General features: G+C 42.2%; 1 protein-coding gene across 4 annotated transcripts in view; it reads left to right on the top strand.

The window, feature by feature from the left end:
- The window catches only part of TTC7A (tetratricopeptide repeat domain 7A), a gene marked incomplete at both ends in the record, with an annotated part of 170,378 nt that overhangs the window by 119,927 nt on the left and 22,663 nt on the right, over positions 1 to 27,788 (top strand). For all 4 annotated transcript variants that reach the window (XM_080340821.1, XM_080340822.1, XM_080340820.1 and 1 more), the window contains 2 exons: positions 4,829 to 4,963; positions 16,135 to 16,337. In XM_080340821.1, coding sequence (XP_080196947.1) covers positions 4,829 to 4,963; positions 16,135 to 16,337 — 338 coding nt within the window. The remainder of the gene's footprint in view (positions 1 to 4,828; positions 4,964 to 16,134; positions 16,338 to 27,788) is intronic.

The following is a 27,788-nucleotide window of genomic DNA, read 5'->3' as shown; positions in this document are numbered from 1 at the left end:
GGTGTGGAACCCATGCTTTTCTGGAGCTTGCTTTGTAATTGTCTGGAGAAAGGAGTATGGCCAGGTGTGGGCTACACTCACATCACAGCATGGTTTGAGATTTTGAGACCAAATTGTCACCAGCAGAGCCTGTAATATTTTGATGCGCGGGGGTGCCACGCTTCTAAGACCTTATTCCTGCCTTCTGCTCGCTCCTCTGCTGCAGATGGGCTGCACCTCTGCCAGAGTCGCAGCAAAGCCCAGGCATGTTTGTTGTCCGTGTGGTGCCCTCCTCAAAAAGCACCAGGGTTGGGTGCCTGTCCCAGCCTGCTCTGAGCCTAGTCTGGCCGCCAGCGTGCCATGGAGCAGCTGTAGTCCGGCAGAAAGTGCTGTGTGCTGTGGTGCTGCCTGCCAGAAAGAGCAAATTAATGTAAAGTACAGGCTTTAAACCGGCTTTTCACGCACATCTTGGTTTTAGCCAAGAAATGTATTCCTCCTCCACTTGGAGAATGTGGGTTTCCATGCTAACACAGTGGCACCCACAATGAATGTGAGGACAGGGGTAGTACTGAGATTCCAGCGCCCGCCTTATGGCAGGGCTGGGGCCGGCTGTGTTCAGCACGGCTGTGTTCAGCACGGCTGTGCAGCTCTGTGCTGCTCTGCTGGCTTCGAGTGCTGCTGCTCCCATCCGCAGGAGGGAGGCAGCTGGGGCTGTTGGCCTGGTTGGGAGCCTCTTGGAAGACAGTGGGAGGAGACTGGAGGGTACAGCTCCATCCCTGCTCTGCCTTGTGCCTCTCCAGAGCTGAGGCTGTGGCTGCCTACATAGAAGGAGGTTCGATATTTTTGCATCATTCTGGAACAGGCTCTGATTCCCATCATGAAACCCCGCGGGAGCACACAGCAGTATTGCTGTAACGCACAGACGCTCTGTGATCTCTAGGCTTGTCAATGAACAGGGGATTACTGCAGCTGGGTTTGACGCTGGCCTCTCCCTCAGACCACAATGAGATTACTTGCTGTGCCAGAATTTTAGGTTTGCTGCCAGGAAGATTAATTCCTCTTTATTTTCTTCATCTTCTAACTGAAGCAGTGTTCCTAAGTAAATTCACTGATATCAGTCAGCTGCCTTGCTCTTTCATTCTTTTTCTGATTTAGTCTTATCTTATAATGCTCTTGCCTGAAGTGATTTAGGCTGGGGAATTCTGTGTTTCTTGTAAGCCTAGTAAATCTACTGAGGTACATTTCTATTTTGACAGTAATTTTTTCATAGATGCAAAATATTAAACTTGGACCTTTTTGGTCTTAACAACCCAAGAATGGTGCTTTAAAATTATTTAGATATATTTTGTATGGCTTATATGCAGAACTCATCGCAACAAAATCAATTTTGTTATTTTTACGATTTCTTTCCAAAATGCGTGGAAGGCTTTATTGTAAAATGTGAAGTTTACATTCTGTCTAGTGTAGATGTTAAAAAGAGAAAGCAACTGCATTAAAATAACAAATTGATGTGATATCTTCTTATGCAAACATTTGCATGTATTTTGAGGCATGACATTAAAGTTCTATGAGGCAGGTTTTGTGGGCTGTTTTAGCCCGTAAAGATCTACATTTCCTTAGGAAGAGATGTTTTATAATGATACATTCAGAGACTTTTTTTTTAACACTCCTTCAAGTTTTTCAGGCTTCCCCTGTCCCCCTGAGGTCAGAGTGACACTGGTACAATACATGCCCCCTCCTCTCTCGGGACACAGCTGTGTTATGGGGATACTCTTTCCTGGTTCCAGCAGCCCTCAGCCCACCCCCAGGGTCACCATATTTCTTGCCCGAGATTCAGAGCTGTGGCTGAGCCTCTTTCAGTCCAGAAGGGCCAGGCTGGCAAAGACCTTCTCTTACGGAGTTTGTTTAGGCAGACAAGCTTTAAGGAGCATTCCTACGAGTAGTCCAGCAGAGATCGGTTAGAACAGCAGTAGCAAATAATAGAATCATTTTGGTTGGAAGAGACCCTCAAGATCATCAAGTCCAGCCGTTAAATGTGCAGGTATGGACTGCGATGGAGAGAGCCTTTTCATCTGGGGCGTGTGTGTCTAGAACAAGGAATGTATCTGTGTCTGAAGCTGGGCACGGATGGGAAGGAGTTGGATAGTTTCTGCCTAGTGTGTTTTGCTTCCTTGTGTAGGCTGAAATGGAAAAGAAAATAAGTATCAGAGGACTGGAATGCCAAAGGCTGTTAAAAGCAGAGAGCCTTTGCTGTAAATTGCTAAGTAACTTGGGTTCCCTTTTTACGGCTGTGCAGATTGAAGTCCGCAGCGCTGGGCAAGATCAGCCTCAAATCACAGGCTTTCCCCTCTTGGCTACTACTCAGCTAATGAAGAGAAGGAGAACAGGAGTGAGCGTCTAGCTCATGTTCCTTCAGGTGCAACTAGCTCATAGCAATATTCCTGTAAAGCCTGCTTTGTGAGGGAAGGATGCTTAGGTAGATCCTAATTGGCTGTTCAGCCTCACAGCAGCATGTGAAGCTCTTCAAAATGCACAAAGGTGCCTTGTAGTGACGTAGTCACCTTGCATTGACTTGTAAGGAAAGGCGGATTTCCTTGAGCTCTATGAGAATGTGAATAAAACACCAGCCCATCTGCCTACCCCATGCGATCAGACCAGCATTGCATAGGGGTGCTTGCAGGAAACACAGCTCCAGAAAGCCTTTCTGAAAGAGGGCAGGCTTGGCACAGAAGTGCTTTTGAAACATATTAACATGATCAGCAGTGCTAATATAAGAATCTGGTTAGGCTGACTGCAAAATCTCCAAAGCCCATGTAATTTTTTCCAAGTTAGCTTGCCACATAGAAGGCAAGAGGTCTGCCCTAACTTCAGAGTGCTCCGAATAACATCACTGGCTGTTCACATGGCCATTTTCTTGTTACCTCTGCACTGCAAAGAAGCTGTCTGTGTTTGGGGGTGAGTGCCTGGTAGTTTTCCCTGTGTTAAACAACCCTTGTCTGACTTGGGATTCCTGGAAGTTGCAGTGAAATTTCTCCCAGGTGGAGGAAGGGATGCGGGACAGGAGTTTGAGTGGGCAGGGCAGGGGGAGGAATCCTGTGCAGTGAAACAGGCTGAAGAGGGATCCATTAAATAAACTGTTCAGTATAATAAATTATCCGTGCAAAGCATTATGGCTTTTCCTGCCATTAAAGCCATAATTGCTACATTACTGCACTGTCATCTCTTGGAACATTAGATCAGGAATGTCTTTGAAAATATGCAGGAATTTAAGAAATGCATCTCGGAAGAGCACATTTGCATTTTCCAAGGGAGCTGTGGGAGGCGCCTGTGCTGCAGGGCTGTTTTGAAGTTCTCCGCCTTAAAATGAATGACATTAGTTAGTGGTGAGATAATGGGACAGATATTTCCCATAGCAGTTTTTTAGGCTTCCAGTTGCACTTGTGGCCACTCTCGGAGGCCGGCAGTGCCGGCTGAGGTAGAGCTGCGGGCTGCATCCTGCCCCATGCTGCACGGGGGTCTTTGCAAAAAGTGTGGGGTGGAAACGAGCCTCTGCTCGCTCCCGGCAGAAAGCTGGGTCTCAGTTCAGCGCTGGGAAAAGTACTGGCCAAGGGGAGCACGGTCAGGGGACTGCACTGCTCTGCCTGCTGGCGCCCTGGCCCCAGGTGCCGGTGTGCTGGCCAGGAGGCGTGCTTTGGCAACCTTCTCTTCAGCACCTGCCGGATGGAAAAGCATGCTGTCCGTCCCAGAGACACCGCTTAGCGCATATGCCCTGCGACAGGTTTTTTGCCTTTCTGTCCCTTCCCTTGCCCAGAGCTATTCCAGCTCCTCCCAGTACCTGTTTCTAGGCTCTGCTGCTCCCTCAGTGTGGCTGCGGTGAGCAAATGTGGGATTTTAACTCCAGGATCTCGTGGTCTGCAAGGTTGGCCTATGAGGACAGATAGAAGAGTAATGCTAATGAGCGCAAGTGCTTCAGTCACAACAGCTCTCAGGAGAAAGAGCTTATCAATCTTAGAGTCACATTAAACCTATGTATATTAAAATATTTATTTCCCAAACTTTACAAGGTCAACTCTGAAAACTCATTTTGTAGCTCCTTATTTTGTTACCAGCCTCTTGGTATCCCTCTGAGGGGTCGGCTCACCGGTATAATCACGCTCGCTGTACTGGAGAATGTGGTCTCTGTCCATGCGTTGTTCCTGGGAGTAGCTTTTGCTGCGCTGTTTTGTTTCCAGAGATGTGGGCACTAAATACTTGATTTTTGCGTAAATGTTACAGCACAGACTAAAGGTTAATGTAGTCGAAGCGCTGAGCTCTCTGCTCCCCAAGGTTAAATGAAAAACCGTGCTGCCTCTACAACAGTAGAACAATATTCATGTCACTTGAGATGTCTGTGCTGTGTGAACGGTGCCAGGCACTTCTGTAATGCTGTACTAAGATTTTACATTAGTGGGCCATGTTTTGTAATTGCATGGTGACAGTGTGGGTGCTTATAAAACAGGTTACTAATAAGTATTTGTGGGAAATACTTGCTGGTAGAGTTCTGCTTTCCAAATGAGCGAAATACAGTTGCTTCCTTGATGAATGCTAAGCAGACCTTTATAAAATTACTGTCTGTCTCTTAATTTACTTGTTTGAGTTGCAGCCTTTGGGTAATTTAGTGTGTTTTTTTCAGTAAATTAACCTTTTCTAAAACATGATTCTCCAGTTGGTCACACCAGAATTCAGTGGAGTTCTTATTACATAAAAGTGATGCGGGGAGTGGAGAATCAGACCTGCTGCCTTAGTTAGTCAAAGAAGTATCCCAAAGAATTATGAAATGCAATATTGTTCTTGTTTTTTTGGTCCATAGGATCACAGCGAGCCTCGTCCCTTGCTGCATCAAGACTGGAACAGGCCATGTCTGAAATAACTATGCAGAGCAGTACAATGAAGCAAGGACCTATGCAGCTGTGGACAGCTCTTGAACAGATTTGGCTACAAGCTGGTAAGACCTGGACCACCTCAAATTTCTTCTTCCTTCCAGTGCTGAATGAGATGAAATAAATATTAATGGAGAAGCTGAAATCAGTAGCTGAGTTGAAAATGTCCTTATTCTAGCAGGAAATCTATCTATCGTAGCTGTTGGTTTTGTTTTGTTTTTTTTAATACCACTTATTTGATTCAATATAAAAAATAAAATACTGGAGTAGTGCCATTTTTCAGCTCACCTCTCTGTCTCCCATAACACACAGAAAACTTCAGTCATCACTAAAATATGCTGTTAAAAGAAGATGGTAGATCTTCTTCATTAACAAACGGGTAGGGACAATTAACAAGTTGGTAGGGACAATTATTTTAATTCTCCTTTTCCTGTGTGCTTGCCTGTAATCAGACTGGGCAAACCACATATTAAGTGTTGTTAAAAGTGGGAACTTTCCAGTCTGTGCTGAGCTTTAAGTGAAAATTATTAAGAAGAGTAAGTCCTCCGCTCATTTTATCCCTGACTGTTTGAATCTCCCAAGGACTTGTAGGTTGCATGTCAGTTTGAGACACTTGTGCTGAGATGCTACAGCAGAGCATGTAAAGGGAAAAGAGAACAGTGAGAAGGAACTCTGCCCAGAGGCGATCTCCAAACTCGTGAAAGGGTTTTATGTAGGACACTCGGTGAGGAATAGGGTTGCACAGCACGTTCTACCATTTGCATTCCACCATTTCAGGACTGACAGAAAGATTTCTGACCCTGCGGTTTTGCTCTTAAGACACACAGCTTGTCTTCCACAACTGGGCGCACAGCTGTGCACCTGAAATTACATTTGAGTGCTGTGATTGCTTCTTAGATGTCTCTGCTACAATTTGCAATGAAAAAAAAAAGAAAGCAAGCAGAACCCATTGGAAACCTTGCTGATAATTTGCTATTCTATATGCAGGAGAACCTTTCAAATTCTCATTTAGCTAATCTGTACAATGGACAATTCTCACATAAAACCTGGCAGTCTCACCCTACTTTTCAGCAAAGATTTTTATAGCTGTTTTTGTGGGCCATTTTCTACCAATTAGACTTCAGTTCTGGTACAAAATATGTGACATTCTTTTTGTTACAATTTTGACTAACTATTAAAGAACAAATGAAGTTACCTTATGGAATTCATCACCCTTTAAGTTAATCACATGTTCACTTAATGGCTTATGAGCAAATTTCAATGATGTGCTGTGGGCTTCAAAAACACTATCAAGTTTTTGCTTTATTTAGTGTATGTTCCTGATTTAAGGTTGCAAAGGAGGGTGGTGGGGAGCAAAAAACCCCAGAGTTTATTGTAATGAATAGTCAAGTGTCTGTTGTCCATCATCCTGCAGATAGCTCTAGGCACTTAACATTTTTGGTGCTGTGTGAAAAGACAAAAGCAATAAAGGCCTAGTGCTTGCTGTGACCTACCTGTGAATTGCTACGATTATTTTTCAGCATAAATCAACTGCCTTTCTCAAGGGTGTTAATTAATTCTTTTACATAGAATTTATTTTTATAAGCTATAACTTTTCTGTCCTGTCATTTTTTTAAATCTTCGTTTTGTTTCATGCCTACATTTAACTAGACTTGTATCAGGATTGATATTCTGGAAATACCTACAGTGACTGCTTTGTGATTTCATTATGGAAGCCAGTTATTGTTATGGATGCACCTTAATGAGCTCTTGGTGAGGTAGTGCCCTTTCTCTTCTCCCTGTAGTGGGGAAGTCGCTGCATTCTGGTATCCCGAGGGATGAGGAGAGGTGCAGGTGTTTTGGGGTAATCTTTGTGGAGAAGGGCACAGTGCCTGGATAACTAGAGGACTTCTTTGAAAGGGAGTCAGACCTTACACTGGGCTTAGTAAGTGCAATAGTCCAAAAGGATATCACTGACCCCCCCATATTTGAATCATTCCCATCTGGAACAGGAGGGGAAAGAAGGAACAGGCACACTCATAACAAGTTAATAACTTCCAAAACAGAGATGTTTCATAAACAACAGATTAAACAGAAATGCATGGTTACAAACAGTTGAGGTAGTCATGTGATTTTGCGTTACAGCTCAGCCCAAAATTAACAGCTGTGGAAGGCAACAGGCAATTACTGTAATATTCTGATCCCTGCATCTGGAGTCCCTTCATATTCATGACAGAACCACACCAGTGTGCTGTAGATTTCTATCAGGTTTAGCTTAGCTTGGACTTGTCCTTTTTCAGTCAGTGACTCATCTGGTGACTCTAGGCAAGTTGCCTAACTTTTTCATACCTCAGTGTCCTATCTCTAAAGGGCAAAAATGTTAATCTGCCTTTGGGAAGTGAGTTGTGTATTGTTGTTTTTGTTGTCATTAACACTTTAACCTTTTTAGCATGAATCATAAATATTTAGATAAAATTATTACCATTTCCTAACCTCATACTACAGTACATTTATAACAAAGCATCTGTCCTTTTCAGACACTAACAGGATGCAGCTGGCCATGTCTCTGTGTATGGGTATGGATTTAGGGCGCCAGGCTGCAATCGTCTGGAATCCATTAGAGCCATTACAGTTTCCGTGCCACTTCATATCCCCAGGCATAAAACCTAATGGTACCAACTGACTGATCCAGTTGGAGCTTTCCGCACTTGGATTGGAAAGAGGCACCCAAACCCAGCTGTCCCGCAGCTATGTGGGGCCGTCCTCACAGCCCACCTGTGGCCAGGCCAGGCCACAAAGCCAGCACAGATGCTTACAAGGGGGTGGTCAGTGGGTGGTAGCTGTCAGATGGTGCTTTTGGGGGGGAGTTTTTACTGTGTCCCCCTCCAGCTGCAGCTGCAACAGGAGTTCTTGCCTTCTGCAGAAGCATCCTCAGTCCCTTGGAACTGGAGAGCCCTTGTTGCACTCACAATTATTGCCTGAGAACATTTGCATTCTTTTAACAGTGGCTGAAGGGCGTGAGGCTGTAAACCCTGTGCAAATAGTTAAGTATCTTTCTTACTGGACAAAAGAGCTTATCTCATGCATAAGAGGGCATAGACTTAGTTTTTATCTGTAACTTTTCTGCACCATTATGTAGGTAAGATAAAATAGCAGCAGCTTTGGAAGTGCACCTGCTAAATCCATATGTGCTGCACTATATAATGGCTGCTGCACCTTGGCTTTCCTTGCACCAGTGCGTACTGAGCTTTGCAAGCAATTTTTTGTAGCTTACTGTTAGCAACCAAAGAGCTACTTGATGGATCTGTGGTCTCTAGGAGTTGTCTTCTCTTTCACACATCTCAATAAAACTGTGAATTCTCACTGTTAATCTTATGTCCAGCCATCTCTTGTAGGACCAGCTGGGAGTACAGTCATCTGCAGCAGGGTACTTAGCACATTTCTTCAGTGGGCTTCCATATCTTCCTGTTTTCCCTGCAGATAGTCACGGTTAGCTTGGGAAGAGTACAAGGTCTGCTGTCCCCAAAGACTAGAGAGCTTGTTCACTCCCTGCAGCAGGCGCGCTTACAGGAATGCTAACAAGCATTACTCTGTTCTCAAGTGTTCTGCAGCAAAGACTGTGATTAACACAGCTTGTCTGGTCCCTTTTAACAATAACCTCCCAGTCCTCTTGAAATGTAATGGCTTCTTAAAAGGAGAGAGTTGTCTAGTTAGGCTTTACCATTAAGAAGCCTAAACAAATATTATTCTTGGCCCTAGCTGGTCATTTGAAGGAGTACTAAGGGAGGGTGCTGCAGTGTGCATGCTGCTGTGCTGCAGCTCCGGGACAGGTGTTCTTTTTGCGATCCATATGCCGTTTTTTCCTCTTTGTTCTACTTTTTGTCACTGAGAGCTTGAATTCAACTTTGAGAGAAGGGAAGGAACTTTGGCAGCATTGCCAAAGCTTGTTAACTCCTTCCACCTCTTGTTGCAGGAAGAGCTGCAAGGGGAATCCCTTGGTGATAAAATTGCTTGTGTTACTAAGAGAAATGTCTGACCTAGGAACTATTTCTACCTCTTATTTCCTTTTTAAAATCATGCCAGTACTCCTCTGTTCTGTTTAGAAAATACAGTCAAACTGTTTGACTAAGGTAAATAGACTTGAAATGGTTCAAATTCATGACAAAAATTTACCTTCATTTGACATTTTTGTAAGATCACTTGTGACCCAGAGAGCAAAGCGTGCCGGTAGTGGAAACAAATAGTTTTAATAGTTTAAAGCTCTTTGAGTAACTGGAGTGATTTCTTATCTGAAGTATGTGTGATTATATTTCCAGGCAGTAATAACTGTATGCACTATTTAGAATGCTGCAAGCCAGTTTTAATAAGAGTTCTAATATTCCAGCTCCTGTTGCTATATTATAAGCTTTACTTTTAACTACAATGTCCACTTCGTTTGTCTTTACTAGTACTTCATATCTGACAATTTAGCTTCTTGACGAACCCAATACTTTACCAAATATGGCCACTCACAGCAAAGTAGGTCTGGTAATTTGATCTGAGATTGGCTAAATGCCTGCTAAGCACAGCCTGCAGACCTCACCAGGTAGATCTAAGGCTAGGAGCGTTTAAAGAAAAACTACTAGAATAACTATTCCTTGTAGTTACAGTGGGGCTGGAGTGGGCTACCTGCTGGCTCAGTAGCATGCTAGTTGACGCTAGGAAAAAATGCTAAAGAACATGCCATGCACGAGAAATGTAAAGAGAGCCAGTGTAGCAGCGAGCAGTGAGCTAATGGAAAAACATCTGCTCCCCCGAGTTATGTACAGCAGGAACTTTTTTTTTTTCCATCCCTTCACAAAATACTTGTGATTTATTTATTTTATTCCATATGGGCCAGTTCCTGGGAAAAAAAAACAACAACTGTGTTAGGGGAGATGGGCTTTGTTCCACGAGAACGTGTCGTCAGGGCCAGCGGCTGGGATGTCCAAGGCCGGCTGGTCTGCGGCCATGCAGCCGCACCAGGGGTGACAGGATGGGCACCGCCAGGCCCCCTCTGCCCCTCCTGTCTGCACAGCTTGTGCACGGGTGTTTAAACGCTCCTCCTTCCCGCATCTTTTTGCCATCCTAAACCCCCTCAAGTTATTAGCTCTGATATTAAAGGTGTTTATCAGCTTTGGGAGACATCTTTACTGCCATTACCAGAATAGCTTGTGCCAGATACTGTCCTGTGATGCAGCACTGGTTGTTGAAGTAATTCTATTTTTTTAAATTTAATTTTTTTTTTTTTTTTAGCTGCTTTCAAACTTTAGAATTTCAGATTTAGAACTTCCCCATTCGTTGCTTGAGTTCTTGAGCTCCACAAGTGCTGCTGATTTCTGTGGCTCTTTACAGTGACACAAAGCAGTATGAAAAGCTGGAGCCTGGCGAGGGGGAGCAGGAGGGTGCCCTCCATCGCACAGCTGTTACTGAGGAGAACAAAGGTGTGCTGCAAAGATGGCTGCCCTGCAGTGTTTACTGACTAGCAGGGATTCGGGACACTTCACACGGGAGATAGAAATGGTAGAGTGAGCTGGTTTGGTCCCCTTTGAAATGTTGCTAGTGAAGTGAAGAAGCCAGCAGTGGTTCTGCTAAGCCTCCTGATTTAGCAAGCTCTGTACTAGACTTCTGGTGCAGGCTAAGGATCACCAAATTCCCTGTTTCTCTTCACCTGAATGTCCTCAGGGGCATACTAGGGTTTTCATCTACATTCTCTAGCCTGGTTTATTTTATTTTCTGTGAACAGTGAATTTAAAAAGTCAAAAGGAGTTTTGGCCTTGTATCGGTACTGGGCATTTTGGATTGCTTCCCCCATTCCTGAAGCTTCTGGATATTTCTCACTGCTGGAGCAGGATGTGGAACTTTGTGGACTGATAATCCGTTGGCATGGGTAATCTTCAAAGAGCACATACCATTTCTCGAAATCTGGGACATGCAAACGTGCATGTGTGTGAGAACACCGGCTCGAGAAGGATACAGGCAGCAACTGGCAATGCTCTTTGTTCAGCAGTCTGTTGATGCTTCACCAAGAGATGGAGAGAAACTAGTTGTGCTACCAGTGGTACCCAGGGCATTACAGAGGGTCCCAAATACTGGTATTTCCTCAGCTGCTCGGTAACTTTTGGGCAAGTGATAAAGTGTACACAGTCATCAAGAAAGAAGCAGGACATTTATTCATACCAGAGAGAGAAAATAGGAATTTAGACTTATGACGACTTAGAAGTCCTTTCTTTGATTATAGGCAGTAACACGTGTTTTGAGAGGGGGTACAAGAAAACCCAAAAGGTGCCCTTCCAACAGAAGCATTTTTATGTCACCTTTATCAATGGTGGCCTTATTGCCTGCAAGATGGTGGCTTACTTCTCCCAGCTGGAAAAGAGCTGTTTCCTGAGCGTTGAGCAGGGCCCCACTTTAGGAACCCGGCTATCTTGTAGTATTTCAAGTAATGTTTTGACCGTGCCATTTAGTGTAGAAGGTAGCCTGTGGTAGTTCGGTGTTGCTTCCATAAATTTTCATTCTAACGCTTAGTGGCCATTTCGACCCCTGTGAGAGGCAAAGCCTGGAAGTTTGAAGTGGATCCCTGGATTTAAGTTAACTACCCATTTCCATGCAAAGGCAGCCTTTGAGGATCTAAACCTGTTTTTTCATTTAAAAGAGCAAGCAGCAGAGCTCAGGTGGCTGGAGACAAGTCAGTTTCTGCTCTCCTGAATTTCTGTATCAAAAGTTTGCTTCAGAAGAAATTATTGCAGCCAGGATACGGCTTGAGGAATCTTCCATATAATCTGCTTGCAAATTGTCAAGCTACTGTGTGCAGGGTGGTGTGTCATAATACAGAACAATGACTAAGCGTCACCTGCCAGAAAGGAAAGGCAGCGGGGGAACCCTTTATCAAGGTAATAGCTCCATAGTCACTGCTGAAGGCAGAGCTGTCTCACAGGAATGGGTCTTTCCAACTGGCTACGGGCTGCTGCAGTAACAAGCATTAATAGCTCCTGAAGGCAGATGATGTGGAACAGAAATTACCTCCCTTCACATCCTCATGGGTACTCTCACCTTCTTAAAGCGTGAAGGGCTGCTCCCCGCTTGGTCACCTGGCCACGTTGCACTGGCCATGTCACTGTGCAGTAGCATTTTCAGGGTGGATGAGAGTAGACAAGTGCTTTAGGTCCAGCGGGCATGCACAACCGAGTGATATGGAGCAGTCTGCTCGTGGGAGTTAAGTGCTGCATCTTGGGTAACACCAGATGTGACTCGCAAGGAATGAAATTTTACCTCTTGGATTGTTCACATTGCAGAAATACATTTCAAATAAATTCAACTTTTTGGTTAGAATTACAGTTGTTGCTGCTTCTGTGGTGACAAGCACAATCACTCTTGACACTGCTTTGAAACACTTAGGAAATGGGGAATAGAGTCGGCGTTCAAGGTGATGGGAGGCAGCTCTGTTCCTCAGATTAGCACTGTGATGCACACATTCCTACTTTACACTGTTGTTGTGCCTCTGATGGACTCCATAACACAGCTCTGTCAAATAATTCATCTTGGAGACAAAAAAAAAAGAGCCTGACAGTAGGAGAGCCAGCTTTGTCAGTGTTCTGGGCAGTACTCTCAGTCTGTACATTGGTTACTGGTCTTTGGAGAGCACTTGCTGATGATATGCTTCTGGGAATTCTCACTTAATTGAGGATCTTCACTGTAGATGAGCTTAAATGCTAGCAGAAACAGCTGGAAGAACTAGGAGCTCATCTTAGGAGTTAATGATAATCTGAATGGAGATGAGTGCTGTGCTCAGGGACTGGACCCAGCATTAAGACTGGTGTATCAGTGGACATCTAGTTGCAAGTCAAGACAAAGGAGGCCATAGCCATGAGAAGAGGACAGTTGTTTGGAAGAACAGCAGAAAAAGCTGCTTCCAGAGAGCACCGGTGGGAAGTGTAAGGTGGATATGAGAAAGAAAGGTAGTGTGCTAGGCTGGACCTTGGAGTCAGCTGGATAGCTGCTCATGTTCTCACTGGGTGCAGGCTCAAGCTTGAAGTAGGGAATGAAAGTAGACAGTACACAATTCATCCGCTCTTTGCCCATCTCTGCAGTGCAAAGTCTTAGCCCATACCTATAGGTAAAAATGCTGAAATATTTCCTAATAATCTTTCACACTCAGAGGTTCTAGCATCCTCCAGAGAGGCTAATAGAGGTGGTGCTTCCAGGATGACCATCTCTCTTTGCTCAGTAGCATTCAGACAGCCTTTGGTGGTACTTAGTTCAAAACAGAATGTATATTTGTTTAGGTTTTTATAAAGATGATTTTAATTGAGAGAGCAAGGAAGCTTGCAAACATGGCCTTTGGATTCAAAGCTGTGAAGAATGTCAGTATGAAGAACAATGTAGTCCCATAGTTGGAGGTTCATAAATGGTTTCCCTGGCACACCGAAGCTTGTACTGGATGAGGATTACAGATCTTCTCTACCTATGTCAACCTGAGGAGATACCCTCTGCAGTGGAGTGGAATCAGGTGCCATGTATCTATAACATAACTTCCTCGCAAGGGCTGTTAATGTGGTTAATGTGTCTGTTTACGGCATAATTAGGTGGTACAAGGAGATATGCTGAATAATCCAGAAAGACAGGTGTTTCAGCTTTTTCAGTACTGTTGAGGAGGCAGGAGTATTACCATGATAAATTTAATGAGCCCTTGTTTTTTGGGGTTGACTTCTGCCTCTAGCTGTGTTTTTTATTCCATGTTTTGTATCTTGTTAATCTGAAAATAAAATGAGTACATAATAGAAGTGACAAATGAGTTCACAGAAAACACTTTCCAATGCAGGCCTTAAAGATTTCCCTTAATGTCTATTTTTAGCTGAGTGCACTCCTTTCATAACCCAAAGGCACCTCTCTCATTCTTTTTTTATGCAAATTAGGCCTCCCACACCATTAAATCATGCTGAACTGCAAAGAAATGGACTGAACTTTAATATGCTACATTGCCATACCATAAAATACAATTTGTAGATCTTATTTAGATTCTGTGTTGCTGCACTTCCTCTAAATAATTGTTATTACTGAAGAAGATTTACAGGCACCGCTGAAAGAAAAAATAAGTACTCTCCATTTTGTATGCATTGAAACACCGGCTGTGCGTGATTTCACATCTAAACCCCTTTGCTCCCAATTCTTCTCTGAAATGAAACAAGTCACGTTATGCTGCTAGTTGCTAATAGAGCTTTTAATATGGCAATATCCAGAACTTCTGCTGACTTCAAATAGCGCCAGGATTTTACCCCTTCTTTTGTGCTGCTAGGTTTGTGCTAACTTTGCAAATGAAGTGTTTATCTTCAGGCTGTGAGTCGTCACCTTGCGCATCCCCGTCCTCATTATTGCCACACACAAGGCGTTGGCTGCTCTGCAGCACCAGGCAGGAAAATGCTCTGTTTCTTGGGAAGTGCAAGTAAAATACTGTCCTACAAACTTTTGAATAAGGCTGCGCACATATTCAGCTTGACAAGGTACATGGCTTTGCTTTCTGTTATAGATAGCTGCAGCCTCTTGGAGCCAAGGGAAGGGATGCATGCTGAGATCTTATAATGATTAACCAGAGAGAAATGTAGATGAGTCACTCTTAAAGAGTGGAGCTCTTACCAAGGAACTAATGTTTTGCTCATGTTGACAGCCTTGGAGAATGACATTTATCTGTAGCACAACCTGGGAATGTCTAAGAAATATTTGAATACTTCTTGACAGTGTCTCACCCTTCTTCCAGAAGGACCCCTTCAGAAGAGGAATGATATTTGACGACGTTCTCATTTCACTGCATGATCATTTGCCCTGTGCCAATAGAAGTGCTGTTTGTGGTCTCAGTGTCATGCCAGATAGGCCAAGGAGGAACCTTTCCATGGTGAGGGAGGACTGCATTTGAGATGCTCTCCTGCTCACCTCTACCCAGCAAGCTCCATGTCAGCATGCCAAGTCCCCACAGTCATCTGGGTCTTCCAGTGTTTTGAAACTGGCAGTTTCAAACCTATTTAAGAGGAATTTTCAGGCTAATTTCCCCCCTCACAGAGACTTCCTGAGAATACTCATTGCCTTTAAAAGTCAGGGCATTTGAGGTCATGTCTAATTTCAGAATTATTTCTCTAAATCTGGAGCCTAAATTAGTTATTTCAAATTGGACTCTCGAGCTGTCAATACTTACTGCATTTCCACGTCAGTTGAAACAAAACAAGAGACTTGGAGCTTTTGCAGCAATAGCATGCAGAACACAAACAGCTTATGGACCAAAGAGCAATGGCTGCCGTATGAAGAGAGAGTATTATATATATATGTATGTGCATGCATACATATATGTGTATCTAAAAATACAGTTTCCTTTTTCAGTTATGTGGCAGTGAAAATTGAGTATTACTTTTGAAGCCTTTTGCAAGGATTAAATGCATAATAAATCCTCAGAAATGTTAAAGTTTAGCCATGAGATCTGTTATGAAATGTTAAATTTTACATGAGAAATTATTTGATTAACAGATTGCCAGTAAAGCACATTAGTATGCCTGTTATATTATTTTTCCTAAGAAAACTACTAACATAGTTGCTGATAGTTGGAGAAAGTAAATGACTGAGCGGTCTTTTCCAAGAGCTCTCTTTTGGTTTTCTTTAGAGTATGTATGAGGAAGTAAATGTGTGAATAAACAATGTAAGTCTCTATGATACAAGCCTTTTGATTTTAATAGTCTCTGAACACTTAAGAGCCAGCTATCTCATAAACTAGACAAATAAGCATCTTAAATAATCTTTTAAAATGTGGACATACTCTTTTAAAAAAGTTTTCTAGTGTCTAACTCAGTCAGATGTATCCTATTATTCTGACATGTTTAAAGTTCTCAGTTAGACAGTGATTGCTTATTCTGTTCTTTTTTTCCCTCAGGTTATTTGGAAATACAAAAGATGGCTCCAAGTGGCTACCAGCCCTGCTTCCTTAGGGCTCAGTTCAGCACTGTTTACATTCCTGATTGAGGAATCCTTAAGGCCATCCTCTGTCAGGACAACACCTAAAGATGTCTATGAACATCTGTATAGAGCCCTTAGCATTAAAAAAAATCCATTCTGTCAATCCACTAACCATAGTAGTAAAGCACTGTGCATGATCATGGCTTCATGTTTTAATATGCTTAAGGGTGATGATATGTAATGAATGTGAAGAAAGGTCTCTGACTTACTTCAACTAATGGAAAGGTCTTTTTTGTTTTTTTAGCTGAGCTCTTCATGGAACAGCAGCATCTGAAAGAAGCAGGCTTTTGTATCCAGGAGGCAGCGAGTCTTTTCCCCACATCTCATGCTGTACTGTACATGCGTGGGAGGCTTGCAGAGATGAAAGGCAATTTGGAGGAGGCTAGGCAATTGTATGATGAAGCGCTCACAGTGAATCCAGCTGGAGTGGAAATTATGCACAGCCTGGTGAGTTTGCAGGGGCTCAGCTCCATTATAGTATTTATGTTCCTGATTAACTGTAACAAGAGGGGAGAGGGTTCATGCTTGCTCTGGATGCTGTTGTCTTCCTAATCCTGAGAGCAAGTGACTGTTCCAAGAATAAATTGGGTAGCTTGAACCTCTATTTTAAGATTGGATTGAATGTTTGTAGCTAATTAGGACTTGTGTCAGAAGTAAATATTTTAATTGACAAAGGCTGATGGTTTTTCAAGTCAGTTCACTGCTCTGCTGCTTTTCCTACTAACTGTTATGCATTTTAAATAAGCGGTACGACTGATACTTGAAATATCTAAACTAAATAACAATAGAATATAGATATACAATGTAGATACATACACGTTTTGTAAACCTTGGGTTACAGCCTTGTGTCTACTCAAATTAGTTTATTATAAAATTCATCTGTTGCTGTCTTAAGCTGTGGCTTAGCCTCCAACCTTGTGTACAGGCTGTGACTCCACATTTGTGGGTTTTTTTTGGTAACGCTCCTATCCAGCAAGTTTTTTTTTTTCTGTTGCACCATGCCCCAAACAAACTTATTTACTGACGCAGGGCCTAGAGCTTAATAAAAGTAACAATACAGGGAGCTTTGTGGAAGACCAAAACCCACTTCTCTTATGAAATCAGAACAGTTAATCACAGTTCATTAAGGGTGTGTCTTGGCAACTGTAGCCCTTACTAGGTCTCTCTGGGATTTTAGAGGTCTTTTTTGACTAATGTAATTCTTACAGGAATTCTATATCCATGTGACCATGTTCTGTCTTTGCTAGCAGATTTGTATTTCCTGACATAAATTTGGTCCTGATGAGGTTTGCAGGCCACTCCAAAACAGAAGGGTTATCAGTGCAAAAGAGGGCAAATGTAAAGTGAAGTTATGATTGAGATAAAATAGTAGAACCTACAGGCAAGGGAAGAGATATTTGGTAATAATGAATGGTTAGTGCAAAACCAGCAAGTGAATAGCCGGTGCATATGTCAAGAGAAGGTTGCAAAACAGCTATGCGTATGTCAGGCTTATATGGGGCAATATTACTTCATTACCGTGATCCAGCCTTTACAAAATCAGTCAGTAAAAACATGGCAAGATAGAATGGTGTTCTTTGCTCAGCTAGCATCAGAATTTCAGATAAGTCACTGATATTAGAGCAGCCATCAAGTTAGATACCAACACTATACTAAGAGTTTTCATTTTTGTCTTGTTTTATGGGCAGAACCACGTACTGTGTCTTCCTCTTTCAGTTGCTTGCAATTTTCTGAAACTATAGCCATTTGGAATAAAAATTTTTGAGATGCATATCTGTGCTGGCCCAGTTTACTTCAGAAAGTGTCACCCAATATGACTTAACTGTTTCTGAAAATGAGGCTAAAGAAGAGACCTTAAAAGCTTTTGTGATGTCTTCTTTACTGTGCTTTCGTGTCTCCGGGTTTGGTCAAGAATGGGTGGTCTTTGTAACATCATTAATGTGCTTTTTACCATCTCAAAGAAAATAATTGCTAGATTATCCAAATGATAACCTTTAAAAAACATTTTATGTGTACTTAATAGATACATATTTCTGAAACCTCTAAGGAGTCTGTGAATGCTCGTTCCCCTCAAACCCCAGTGAGCTCCATCATCTCCCACCAAGGGATGGGAGTGAAATTTAGGAGAGATGAAAAAGACAGGGAGATGGGGAATTTGGAGGGAGAAACTCAGTCCATAAGCAAGTATGAAAGAGGAAAGATAAACTCAATAACAAAGTGAGACAAATAAGGATAGGAAGAAAATAAGATACAATAAGATAGGTAACACTGGGTAATACCAGATAGATAAGAAGAATGCGACTGAGTTGAGAAACCAGGCCAAGACATCTGGGTTGATGGGTCGGCATGTTGGAAAGGGTGAGTTAGAAGGGTCGGTCTTAGGAGAGAGACAAAGGAAGGTGGACGAGTCCTTCCTCTTCATAGTCTGCATTCTCCTTAAAATTCTGAATCTTTCCAACTTGGTGCCAGCAAATATCAGTGAAAATCACTTGCTTAAGTGTGTGCCTCATCTCCTTTAGCTTGGCCATGCTGGCAGCCTGTGGTTTACACCTGTTAGCTAAGGTCTGGTCTACCCCTGCTGATATGAATCATGGCAGTAGTTATAGGATGCCACATAATGTCATTCCTTTGTATGTTTTTCCAAAAGCAAGGAAATTGCACATAACAAGTTAGAAGCATCTGATGAGCACTATAGAAAAGCCTGTAAAGAAATTAATCATTCTGCCTTCAGAACAGAGCTGGAATCATGTGCAGTAAACAAGTTTTTTAAGGCTATGCATCGAATAAAAAGGGCAAAAATAAAATACTGAATGGCTGCTAGCTAAGTGATTTTGTCCTGTGTATAGAATGAAACAGTGTCCTTATGGAGAACTTAAGACGGTTTATGCAACTGAGGATATAATGTAACAAGTGGTAAATTCTGCATCTCCTTGAGGCCATCAGAAGAAGACTCGATGCCTTTCTGAAATGTATGTATTAGCCAAGTACTAGCTGTACTGTTATTAACAATACAAGTTCTTGAGCACAATATGTTCAGTCCTCCTACCAGAGGGAAGTGTGTCTTGGATTATGCAAGAGGCCAAACTAGATTATCAGCTAGTTCCAAGTGGCTTGAAACTAAGCAAGACACATACACAGGCAGCTGAAGTCAAATTCACACATGCTGTTTCAGTGCTGGTCCCCCCAAACATCTGAGTACCTAGTTTTGCCACTGTAGTCATAACTGTTGTGGATGTGTAATAATTTAGGGAAAGAGGGTCTCGTTGAGGGAATTACTGTTTGACTTGGTGCAATTGCCATCCAACTGACCTAGTCCACTTCAAGGGAAAACTCTTGCTGTAGACAGTGCAGATTCTCCCTGGTGTATCAGCATCAATTAGCAAAGTAGTCACGTCTCTTCCCATGGGCTTTTAGAACTGGGTTGTCAGAGGTATATTTGGAAAATTCCAACCTGAAGAGCGTTGCTGGCTTTAAATGAAGGGCACAGATCTAGCAATGAATGAGTCCATCGGGTGTCCATAACTTCACTTTTACACAGGGTAGAGTCACCACCATAATAAACACAAGGTCTTTCTCTGAGTAGCTGAAAATGGCTGTGTTTTACCATGACTGCAGGGTGTTTACAACAGCTGTCACGTCAGTGCGCTTTCCATATCCAGCGTACTGCCAAGGGGAGGAGAAGGGCTGCGGTGCTGAGAGCATCTGATGGGGTGGGTAGCACGCTCCGCTTCATCCCAGTGGCTCTGGCAGCCGGTGTCCAACACTGTGGTTAGCAAACCACAGGCACGTTGGAAATGCCACATAGTTGTGCTGCTTCTTGCTAGCGCTTGCAGTTTATAAGTGATGCCACAGGATCCTTACACCTGTATTAAGACTCTACCAATGGCCTTTGCAAAGTAAATACTGCTGGCTAATACCTTATCTAAGGAAGCACATTTGTTGAGGGGTTCTGTTTTCACTTGGAAAAAACACATAGAATCAGTTTTTGGGACTATTGGGAATGTACTTATGTACCAAAATACTCCTGGTAATGTATGGAGCTACTCCTTTTGTTGAACAACTGTTTGCTGCCAGAAACAACTAGCTTGGCTTGGCCCACAGTAACTGTACATACCGTAAGACCACAGCTCTCTTCAGGAAACACAACTTGCTGGGGGACTTTTTTCTCCTCGTTCTGTCTCACATATTTCTGTCTTCCCTCCCTTTGCTAGAACGGCTCTGTTTTTCTCCTTCCTTTCCACAGGCTCCCTCTGGGGCCTGCTTGCAAAGATCATAGAGCACTTCTCCCTCCTGAGGGGCTGATGGAGTTGCCACTGAGTAGGTATCTTCACTGGTCCAGAAACAAGAGTTTAGCCCCTGTCCCTTGTCTTGCACTGTAAGTAGTCAGCCATGCCAGCTGCTGATCTCTGACAGCACATTTCTCAACCAAATAACCACAGCTTGCTTCTTTCAGTATGTACCAAATTTGGTTATATAACATCACAATATACACAGCTTTGAGACACTGATAAACAAAACTTGACATGTACCAAACCCAGTCAGAAAATACAACATAAGCTGGGGCAGATGACACCTCCTTGTAAAGTGATACACAAATCCACCTACCTGTGTATCATGGGAGAAAGACATTGAAATTTCTTCTTTCCCAGCCACAGTGAATGCAGCACCATCCTCAGATTTGATTCAGAGGAGAAAATCAATGCCAGCATGTTGGATGTGAGTCTTACAGCTCCATACGTAATAGTGCAAGATAAACAAAAAATATACTGCAATATTCAGAAGACTCCCACCCAGCACGTATCTCACGTAACACTTTGCCCAGTTAGAGCAATTCTCGACACATTTTAGTTCAGGGGAGAAGAAAGAGAATTGTGTATTTATAAGGAAAAGAAATGGGCACTCTCATCTCTGTCGCTATGCCAGATTTAATGAAAGTAACAAAAAATACCATCAAAACAAAGAAAAAAATTTGCTTGACTCATACTTGAGTCTTATTGATTGCAGCAGAAGATTGTGATGCTTCCTCACTTCTCTTGAAGGCTGGGGCAAGGATGATAAGGTTGTTATCAGAATGCCATGTAGCTGTCTGCACTGCATCGTTCCTATGCTTGATAGTGAAACAAAGTGAAATACATGTTGGGTTTTGTTTGGTGAGTTTTGTGAAGATTTAAATTGGAAAGTAGTCTTGATAGTGTATCTCTGTATTGCGTTGTAATCTCATAAATGGATGGAAAACATTATCTATAGAAAACGTATTTGATTTGTTCCATAATCAAGTCAAATTGAATATACAGGCAACACGGGTTGTGCTAATCATGAGAGTTCTGTGTTTTCTTAGAGAGACTCTTGTCTCCACCACAAAACATAACATTGGCAGACACACCAAGGGCTTTACAGTCACATGGTACCCCCCAACTGAAGTTGGAAAAACAAGCTTCCCAATCACCTAGGTTTAAATCACCTGAGCTGGGCCAACAAATTGGCTGTAGGCTGTTTTGTGACCCATGTTTTCTGAGATGAATATAGATTTTGGCCTTCCCTCAGGAAGGCCTGGTTAGTTTTTGGAGAAGGTCCTTTGGCAAATGCAATTTGGGAGGTATCAGCCATGTAGCAGAATCATGGAATGGTTGAGGTTAGCAGGGATCTTGGGAGATCATGTAGTCCAACCCCTGGCTCAAGCAGGTTCAGCTAGAGCAAGGTACCCAGAACTGTGTCCAGCTGGGGTTTGAATATCTCCAAGGATGGAGATGCCACAACCTCTCTGGGCAGCCTGTTGCAGTGTTTAATCACCCTTACAATAAACAAAGCTTTTTTTGCAAGTTTAAATGGAATTTCTTCTGGTTCAGTTTGTGCCCATCTAGTCACTGGTTACCACTGGTCCTCATCCCCTTGTAGTGGGGAGCCCAGCAGCCCAGGGTACTGTTAGCTGCCTTGGTGCAAGGGCACATTGCTGGTTGTCCACCATGTCCTTTTCTGCAAAGCTGCCTTCCCATCCAGTCGTCCCTCCAAGTGACTCTGAAGCTAATACCAGGAATTTTTTCTGCAAGTAGATACTAAACATAGCATTGGCATGGCTGTCCTGGGTCAGGCGAGAGGTTCAACTGGTCCTTCTCTCCAACAGCAGCGTAAGTGCATGCCTAGGAAAGAATTAAAGTAGAGCAAGCATATGTGGTACTTCTAAGGTTGTGATTTAGCATAGAGGCATCTTGAAGTAGACGTTGATTCTGCTTGCTTAGTAATTCACACCTGATTTCTCCTTTGTGAACTGGTGTTGTGTTGAACCTGTGTCAGCTTTCAGCATTCACAGTACCCTTCGGGAAAGAGACCTGCAGCTCTGCTTTGTGCTGTACAAAAAACTGCCGAATTCGTGTTCTTGATGAGCCCTTCCTAGCCACACTGATGCAACTTGTTCTTATTTTGGAAGATATAGCACACCACTGATTCTTATTCAGCCCCCTTCCCATTCCTGATTTTGTAGATATCTGTCACCAAACCAGTCCCATTCCTTTTGTTATTGTTGTTGCCTCTCTCTGCACTTCTTACAGTTCTTTTTAAGGTGGGAAGGCTAGAGCAAACAATGCCCTTACCAAAAAAATTAGGCGGTGTTGTAGATTCAGTGTTAAAAATCCTCACTGCCCCATGTTCTTCTGCTCATATAATTATTATGTATATATATATTCATGCAAGTACAATGTTCTATTTCAAATGTTTCGTATTAACCTGATCTCGTTATCTCAGCTCTGTTTCCATCTCCTTGTGCCTGTAGGGGCTCAATTTTTTCTGAACAGTCAGCATCTCTAATGAATGGACTGTGATTTATAGTAGCGATGAGCAGTGTGACGGTGTTGTTTTGGGTCCTTGCAGAGATGTCAGAGTCCCAGTCTGTGAATACAACACAGCCAGCAAGCATGCAGTTCTAGTCTTTGATACACATTCTTCATTCTGCTTGCCAGAGACTCCCCTTTAGCTGCTGGAACACAAATTTCCATCTGCTGGTAGTGCTAGAAGCTGAAGAGCTTGATTGAGAACAGGTTTTTGTACAGATTATGTTCCTTCTGCCTAAAATAAGTACATTGCTTTTGATTAGAGAGTTTAAAAACTATATGATGCTTTGTTTAAATCTGCTGCTGCTCTTAATTGTTCAGTTGGATGCAAGGGCTGAATAAGGAGAAAGAGCCTTTACAAAGAGTCTTGGACTGTTTAATTTGGCCTTCATTGTGTAATTAGGATGCAATTTCATGTTCATTTTAGTAGAAGAGTCAACCTATTGTCTCTAGACTTGCACTTGGTAACATCAGGATAATTTGAAGAGTACAGTTTCCACTGATTAGAACATGGAAATGAATTATTTCTGTTCATTTATTTGATTTTACCTCACAGTATGGTGCATGCATTCTTGTTTTCAAAGGCATCCATTCACATAATAAAAACATGGCTTGATTGCTTAATATTTTCAAGGATGAGATGCGTTACTTCCTTGGGGATTTGTTTCATGCTGCCATGAAGTAATTATATAAATCATGGGGCAGATTCTCAGCATGGATAAATTATCATAGCTCATCACACTAAGGTCTGTATGTCTTGTAAGGTAGCTACAGCCCTAATTAAAAGCATTTTTACCTTGAAAGCTGAAGTTAGAATGCTTTCTGTGCTTAAACATGGGAACAAAATAGCATAGTTTTTATATTAATAGAGTTATTTATCATCTAAGAAGCTTCTTTATGTCTATAGTTTATCCAGTTGTTTGCTATTTCGTAGATAAGTATTGTGTGATCTGTTGCCATTTTCTAGTGATATTTCTTGCTCAGTTTTTTTTATTTGTTTACAAAAAATTGAACATCACAATTAAGATGCTTTGTCCTGTAGTTAAGACAACTGTGCATTTGTCCGAAGTGTAATTAGGTGGCTAATTGTATGTAGAGACACAATGAGTGACCTGTTTTTATCTGTTCTGGAGATACTTCTTCCTAGCTGTATTTGATGCTCCCCTGGCTCCTGTTTTGGCAAATGTGATAAGCAGAGTTGGGGACTGAGTAATTTTTATTAAGTGGACACTTGTACTTTTGTGGTACTAAGAATATATTTCATTATTACAGCTACTACCTAAACAAATAAAGGAAATATTTGAGAAATTCCTGAGAAAAAAAAAAAAGCCTTTAAAAATAGGGTTACTTGTGGGTTTTTTTTCTTATATTCATGTGTACATTGAGTTCATTACTTTAAATACTTTTTAGATGGTATCAGATATGTTTATTATTTATTTTTATTATCCAGGATTTCTGTATGTAAAACCTTCAAGAGAGAGGGTTATTTTAAGCTTTTGATGTATGTTATTGGCTGTAGTTTTTAATTACATTGTGTCTGTGTGACCCTAGGTTGGTGTGGCTTCTGAGTTATAGTACAGTAAAATGCATGGAAATAGAAAAATGGTTGTCAAAACACTTCAGATTGGTGCTTTACTACTGTTGTGCAGCAGGGTGGGTCCTTCCTCTTCATGGAACAAAGTGCAACTGGGTCATTCTCCATGGAAGGCAACAGGCTGGAGAGGCTCAGGTTGGCAGAGCTTAATTAGTATCTGTGCATATAGACAGGAGCTCTGTAAGCACAAAATCTTATTTATTCTAATTAAATGTGTAGATTCCTATGGTGCTTTTATTCATTTGGGGCTTTGGACCACAAATTATTTGGGGCAAAGTACTGCAACTGTTCAGCACAAATGATGTGCTTTACAGCTCTGAGTCCCCTCATGTCCCTAAAATGTAAGTAGCGGCGGAAACATTATTGTGGTGGGATTTAGGAGACAGAACTGGGACCTGTTTCTTCCTCTTGCAAGGATTTATTTTCATTAGATGAGCGTGCCTTTGTGTTGTGCCTTGCCCTCCATTGCATTGATAAGTGTTACAGCAGCACTGTGAAGGACAGAGTAAACAGAAGCAAATATGGGTCTGAGGACTTCCTAGCACAGCCCTCTGCTCTTCCTGGGGATAAGATATGACAACGCCTGCAAAAAATAGCTTTTTGCAAGGGGGGAGGAAGGGTGTTTCCTTTCTCTGACAGTGAATGTATCCTTCTGCTCTGCAAATTTAGTGAAAGCAGAACATCTTTGTAGCAGTACCAGTTCTGCAGTTTCCCCTGGTGAGAAGGGGGTTGGATTTTTAAGAGAGACATGACAGATCTAAAGGTAGAAAACACATTCAAGTAGACAGTCATTACAAGCCTTTCCAAAAATGGAGCAACCTTGAACAAAGTGCCTTTTTATTTTTTTTTTTATTTTTTTTTCTTAATTAAGCAAGTAATAGTGACAGCCAACAGGAGATTCTAGCAGCCCAAAGGAAGACAGTGACGTATTCCGTGATGCAGCTGGAGAGCTACAGACTCTGGGACTCTCTTAGGTCTGCCTAATATGGAGCGTACAAGAAAACACTGAAAGGGTGTATTTGCTAAGTCCTAGTCTCCAGCAGGATATTTTTGGACTACCGTCGTAGTACAAAACATTTAAACAGTTTAGTCCACCCCATAAGTTTTCCCTCAGTGTGGGGAAAACCCTATAAGCTGTTAGCAATGTTTTCTCTCTTCTTTTTTCTTTTTTTCTGTTCAATACACTGCATTTCTTTAGTACATTTGGAGAACAGGTAACTGGTGATATATAGGTGTATAAGAGAAAACAGAGGGGAAGGCATTAGAAAGGATATAAAAGAGACATCAAAAAGCACAGACTGTTACTCTAAAATACCAAGGTAAAGCACTGACCACTCAGATGCAGTTAAAATCACATCTTTTCCATTAGCCATTCAACAGGTGGTTTCTTCTTTTTTTTGTCCCTCTCTGCCTTGTAGATTTCTGCAGGAGATTAACGCAACCTTGAATTGCCCTAGAAGGCTCTTCCAATGCTGTTTATTTGTTGTTTTATCCGAGAAAGGTAAAATTCAGTACAAATAATCTGAAGGTTCACTTAGGTCAGAATCTTATTCCAGAGGTGCTGAAGGAGTGCCTGTAAACAACAGAACAAACAATCCAGGACCAAGAAATTGGGAGGAGCTCCTCAGCACTTTGGAAAATTCAACTTCTGAGACAGAGACTTAAAACAGGTTTCCTGTTCGTTCTTTGTGACATCTAAACTTGTGCATTTTTTATGTGTTGAAAACACTCCTCTTGCTCTTTCCTCTCGTCCTTCCTGATGCTTCCATAAAGCTCCAGCCTATCAATGAGCTGCTGTTTAATATTGCTAACATGACTTTTGCATATCTTTTTGCCAAAGTACTCAAGAGAGAGGAGCCCAAGCTGGAAAAAGAGGAGAACAAAAAACCTAAGCTGCCCATGATGGTCAGGGATGAGCAAGAGAGACCTTGACTTGTCAGGATAGCAAAACAAAGACTGGGAAGGGGTGCATGTGCTGTCTGCAGGTATGTGTGGAAACAAATAGCAAATGCTGTGGGGAGAAACAAAAGCTGTATCAACTAAAGGATGCAATGTTATCTACTGTAAATTGGTGCTGGAGGTTAAAAAAGGGTTCCTGGCCATGGGTGCAGAGAAGTTCTGGAGCAGCTTCCAGGAGGAGATGTGGGAAGAACAAACTTGTGCTGGAGCTTGGTGAATTTATGAGGCAGGGGGCAGCCCAGAAGGTCCCTGGAAATAGGACTTAACCAAACCCAAACCAGTTCTTGCCCATCCTGGCGTGCAGGTTGCCCTGCCCAGACTGCCAGTGTCTGAATTCATATTGTCCTCACATGTGACCTGAAACCCAGCATGTCTGGCTAAAAATGTCTTGTAGGCCCACCTGCGGTCCTGCCTTCCTATTTCGTTTTTCTGTTGAAGAACTTCTATTCCCAGAAGTATTTTGTAATTATCTTTAGTTTTATTATTTTATAAATTAGATGTGGAGTTTGAATGTTTGTAGGGCTTTCCTGGAACAGAGCCCTGACCTCCATTTTATATATATATTTTTAATGAGTTGTCAAGCGTCTTGTGTGTATCATAGAGTGGGATGATGGATGTAGCTGGACTCGGGAGAGTTACATTGAAATTCTCTTAAAAATAAGTAGCATTGTGGCAGCTCAGCTCTATTGACAATAATGTCAAGTCAGGTTTGATAGCACAGTTCCTTATTGAATGAATCCACCCTGTAGGAAACAGTATGACCTTCCTGTGTGTGCACTCAAGACAAAAAAAAAAATCAATGTTAATCCCTTGGGAGGAAAAATATAAGATTAACAGAACAGTTGAGTGAATCTAATGAGAGTTAGGTGGCAAGAATGTTAATTTGGAAAGAGACGCTCCTGTGAGCTGTCTGAAGGTATAACACAGTAGTTTCCATATATCACCAAATGCCATGTATTCTCCTTAGATACATATCTGCAAGACCTAACTTAATGGATTTGCAACTCTTCTGTATGTCATCTTGAAGAACAACAGGATTTTCAAGCTAATGACCTCTCAGTGGGGAGATTTATGAGCAGTGTGGTTAGCTGAACCTTTCCTCCATCAGGAAGGGCACAGACTGGAGACAGTCGTTGGGTGCAGCTTACCAGCTGGGAGCTGCTTAATCAGAAGCAGGTTTGAGCATCTTTGTCCTGTGGTTGCTTTCTGGAGTCATGCAGTTCACTGGTATTGTCAAATATAATATTTGCCTAAATTGGTCCTCATTACTAGTATTTTTGGAAGTCACGTGGGTAGTAATTTTTCTGTTGTGCATTACTTAATAGCCATCGGCTTTTTAAGAAATAAGCAAAACAATGGGCTTTTATTCTCCCTCTTTGCTTCTGAGAGTCTGAAGTGGCAATTCCATTTTAAGTGCTTTTAAGTCATAGGTGAAAATTCACGTTGCCTAGTTCTCAGCCTTTAGCACAGGTAGATGAGTTGGTTGCTCTCTCCACCTGTTGCCCAGAGAGAGGGACTTCT

The sequence above is a fragment of the Nesoenas mayeri genome (genome assembly GCF_963082525.1).
Source record: "Nesoenas mayeri genome assembly, chromosome: 3".
Classification (NCBI taxonomy): domain Eukaryota; kingdom Metazoa; phylum Chordata; class Aves; order Columbiformes; family Columbidae; genus Nesoenas; species Nesoenas mayeri.
This window is presented reverse-complemented; position numbering and strand designations above follow the sequence as displayed.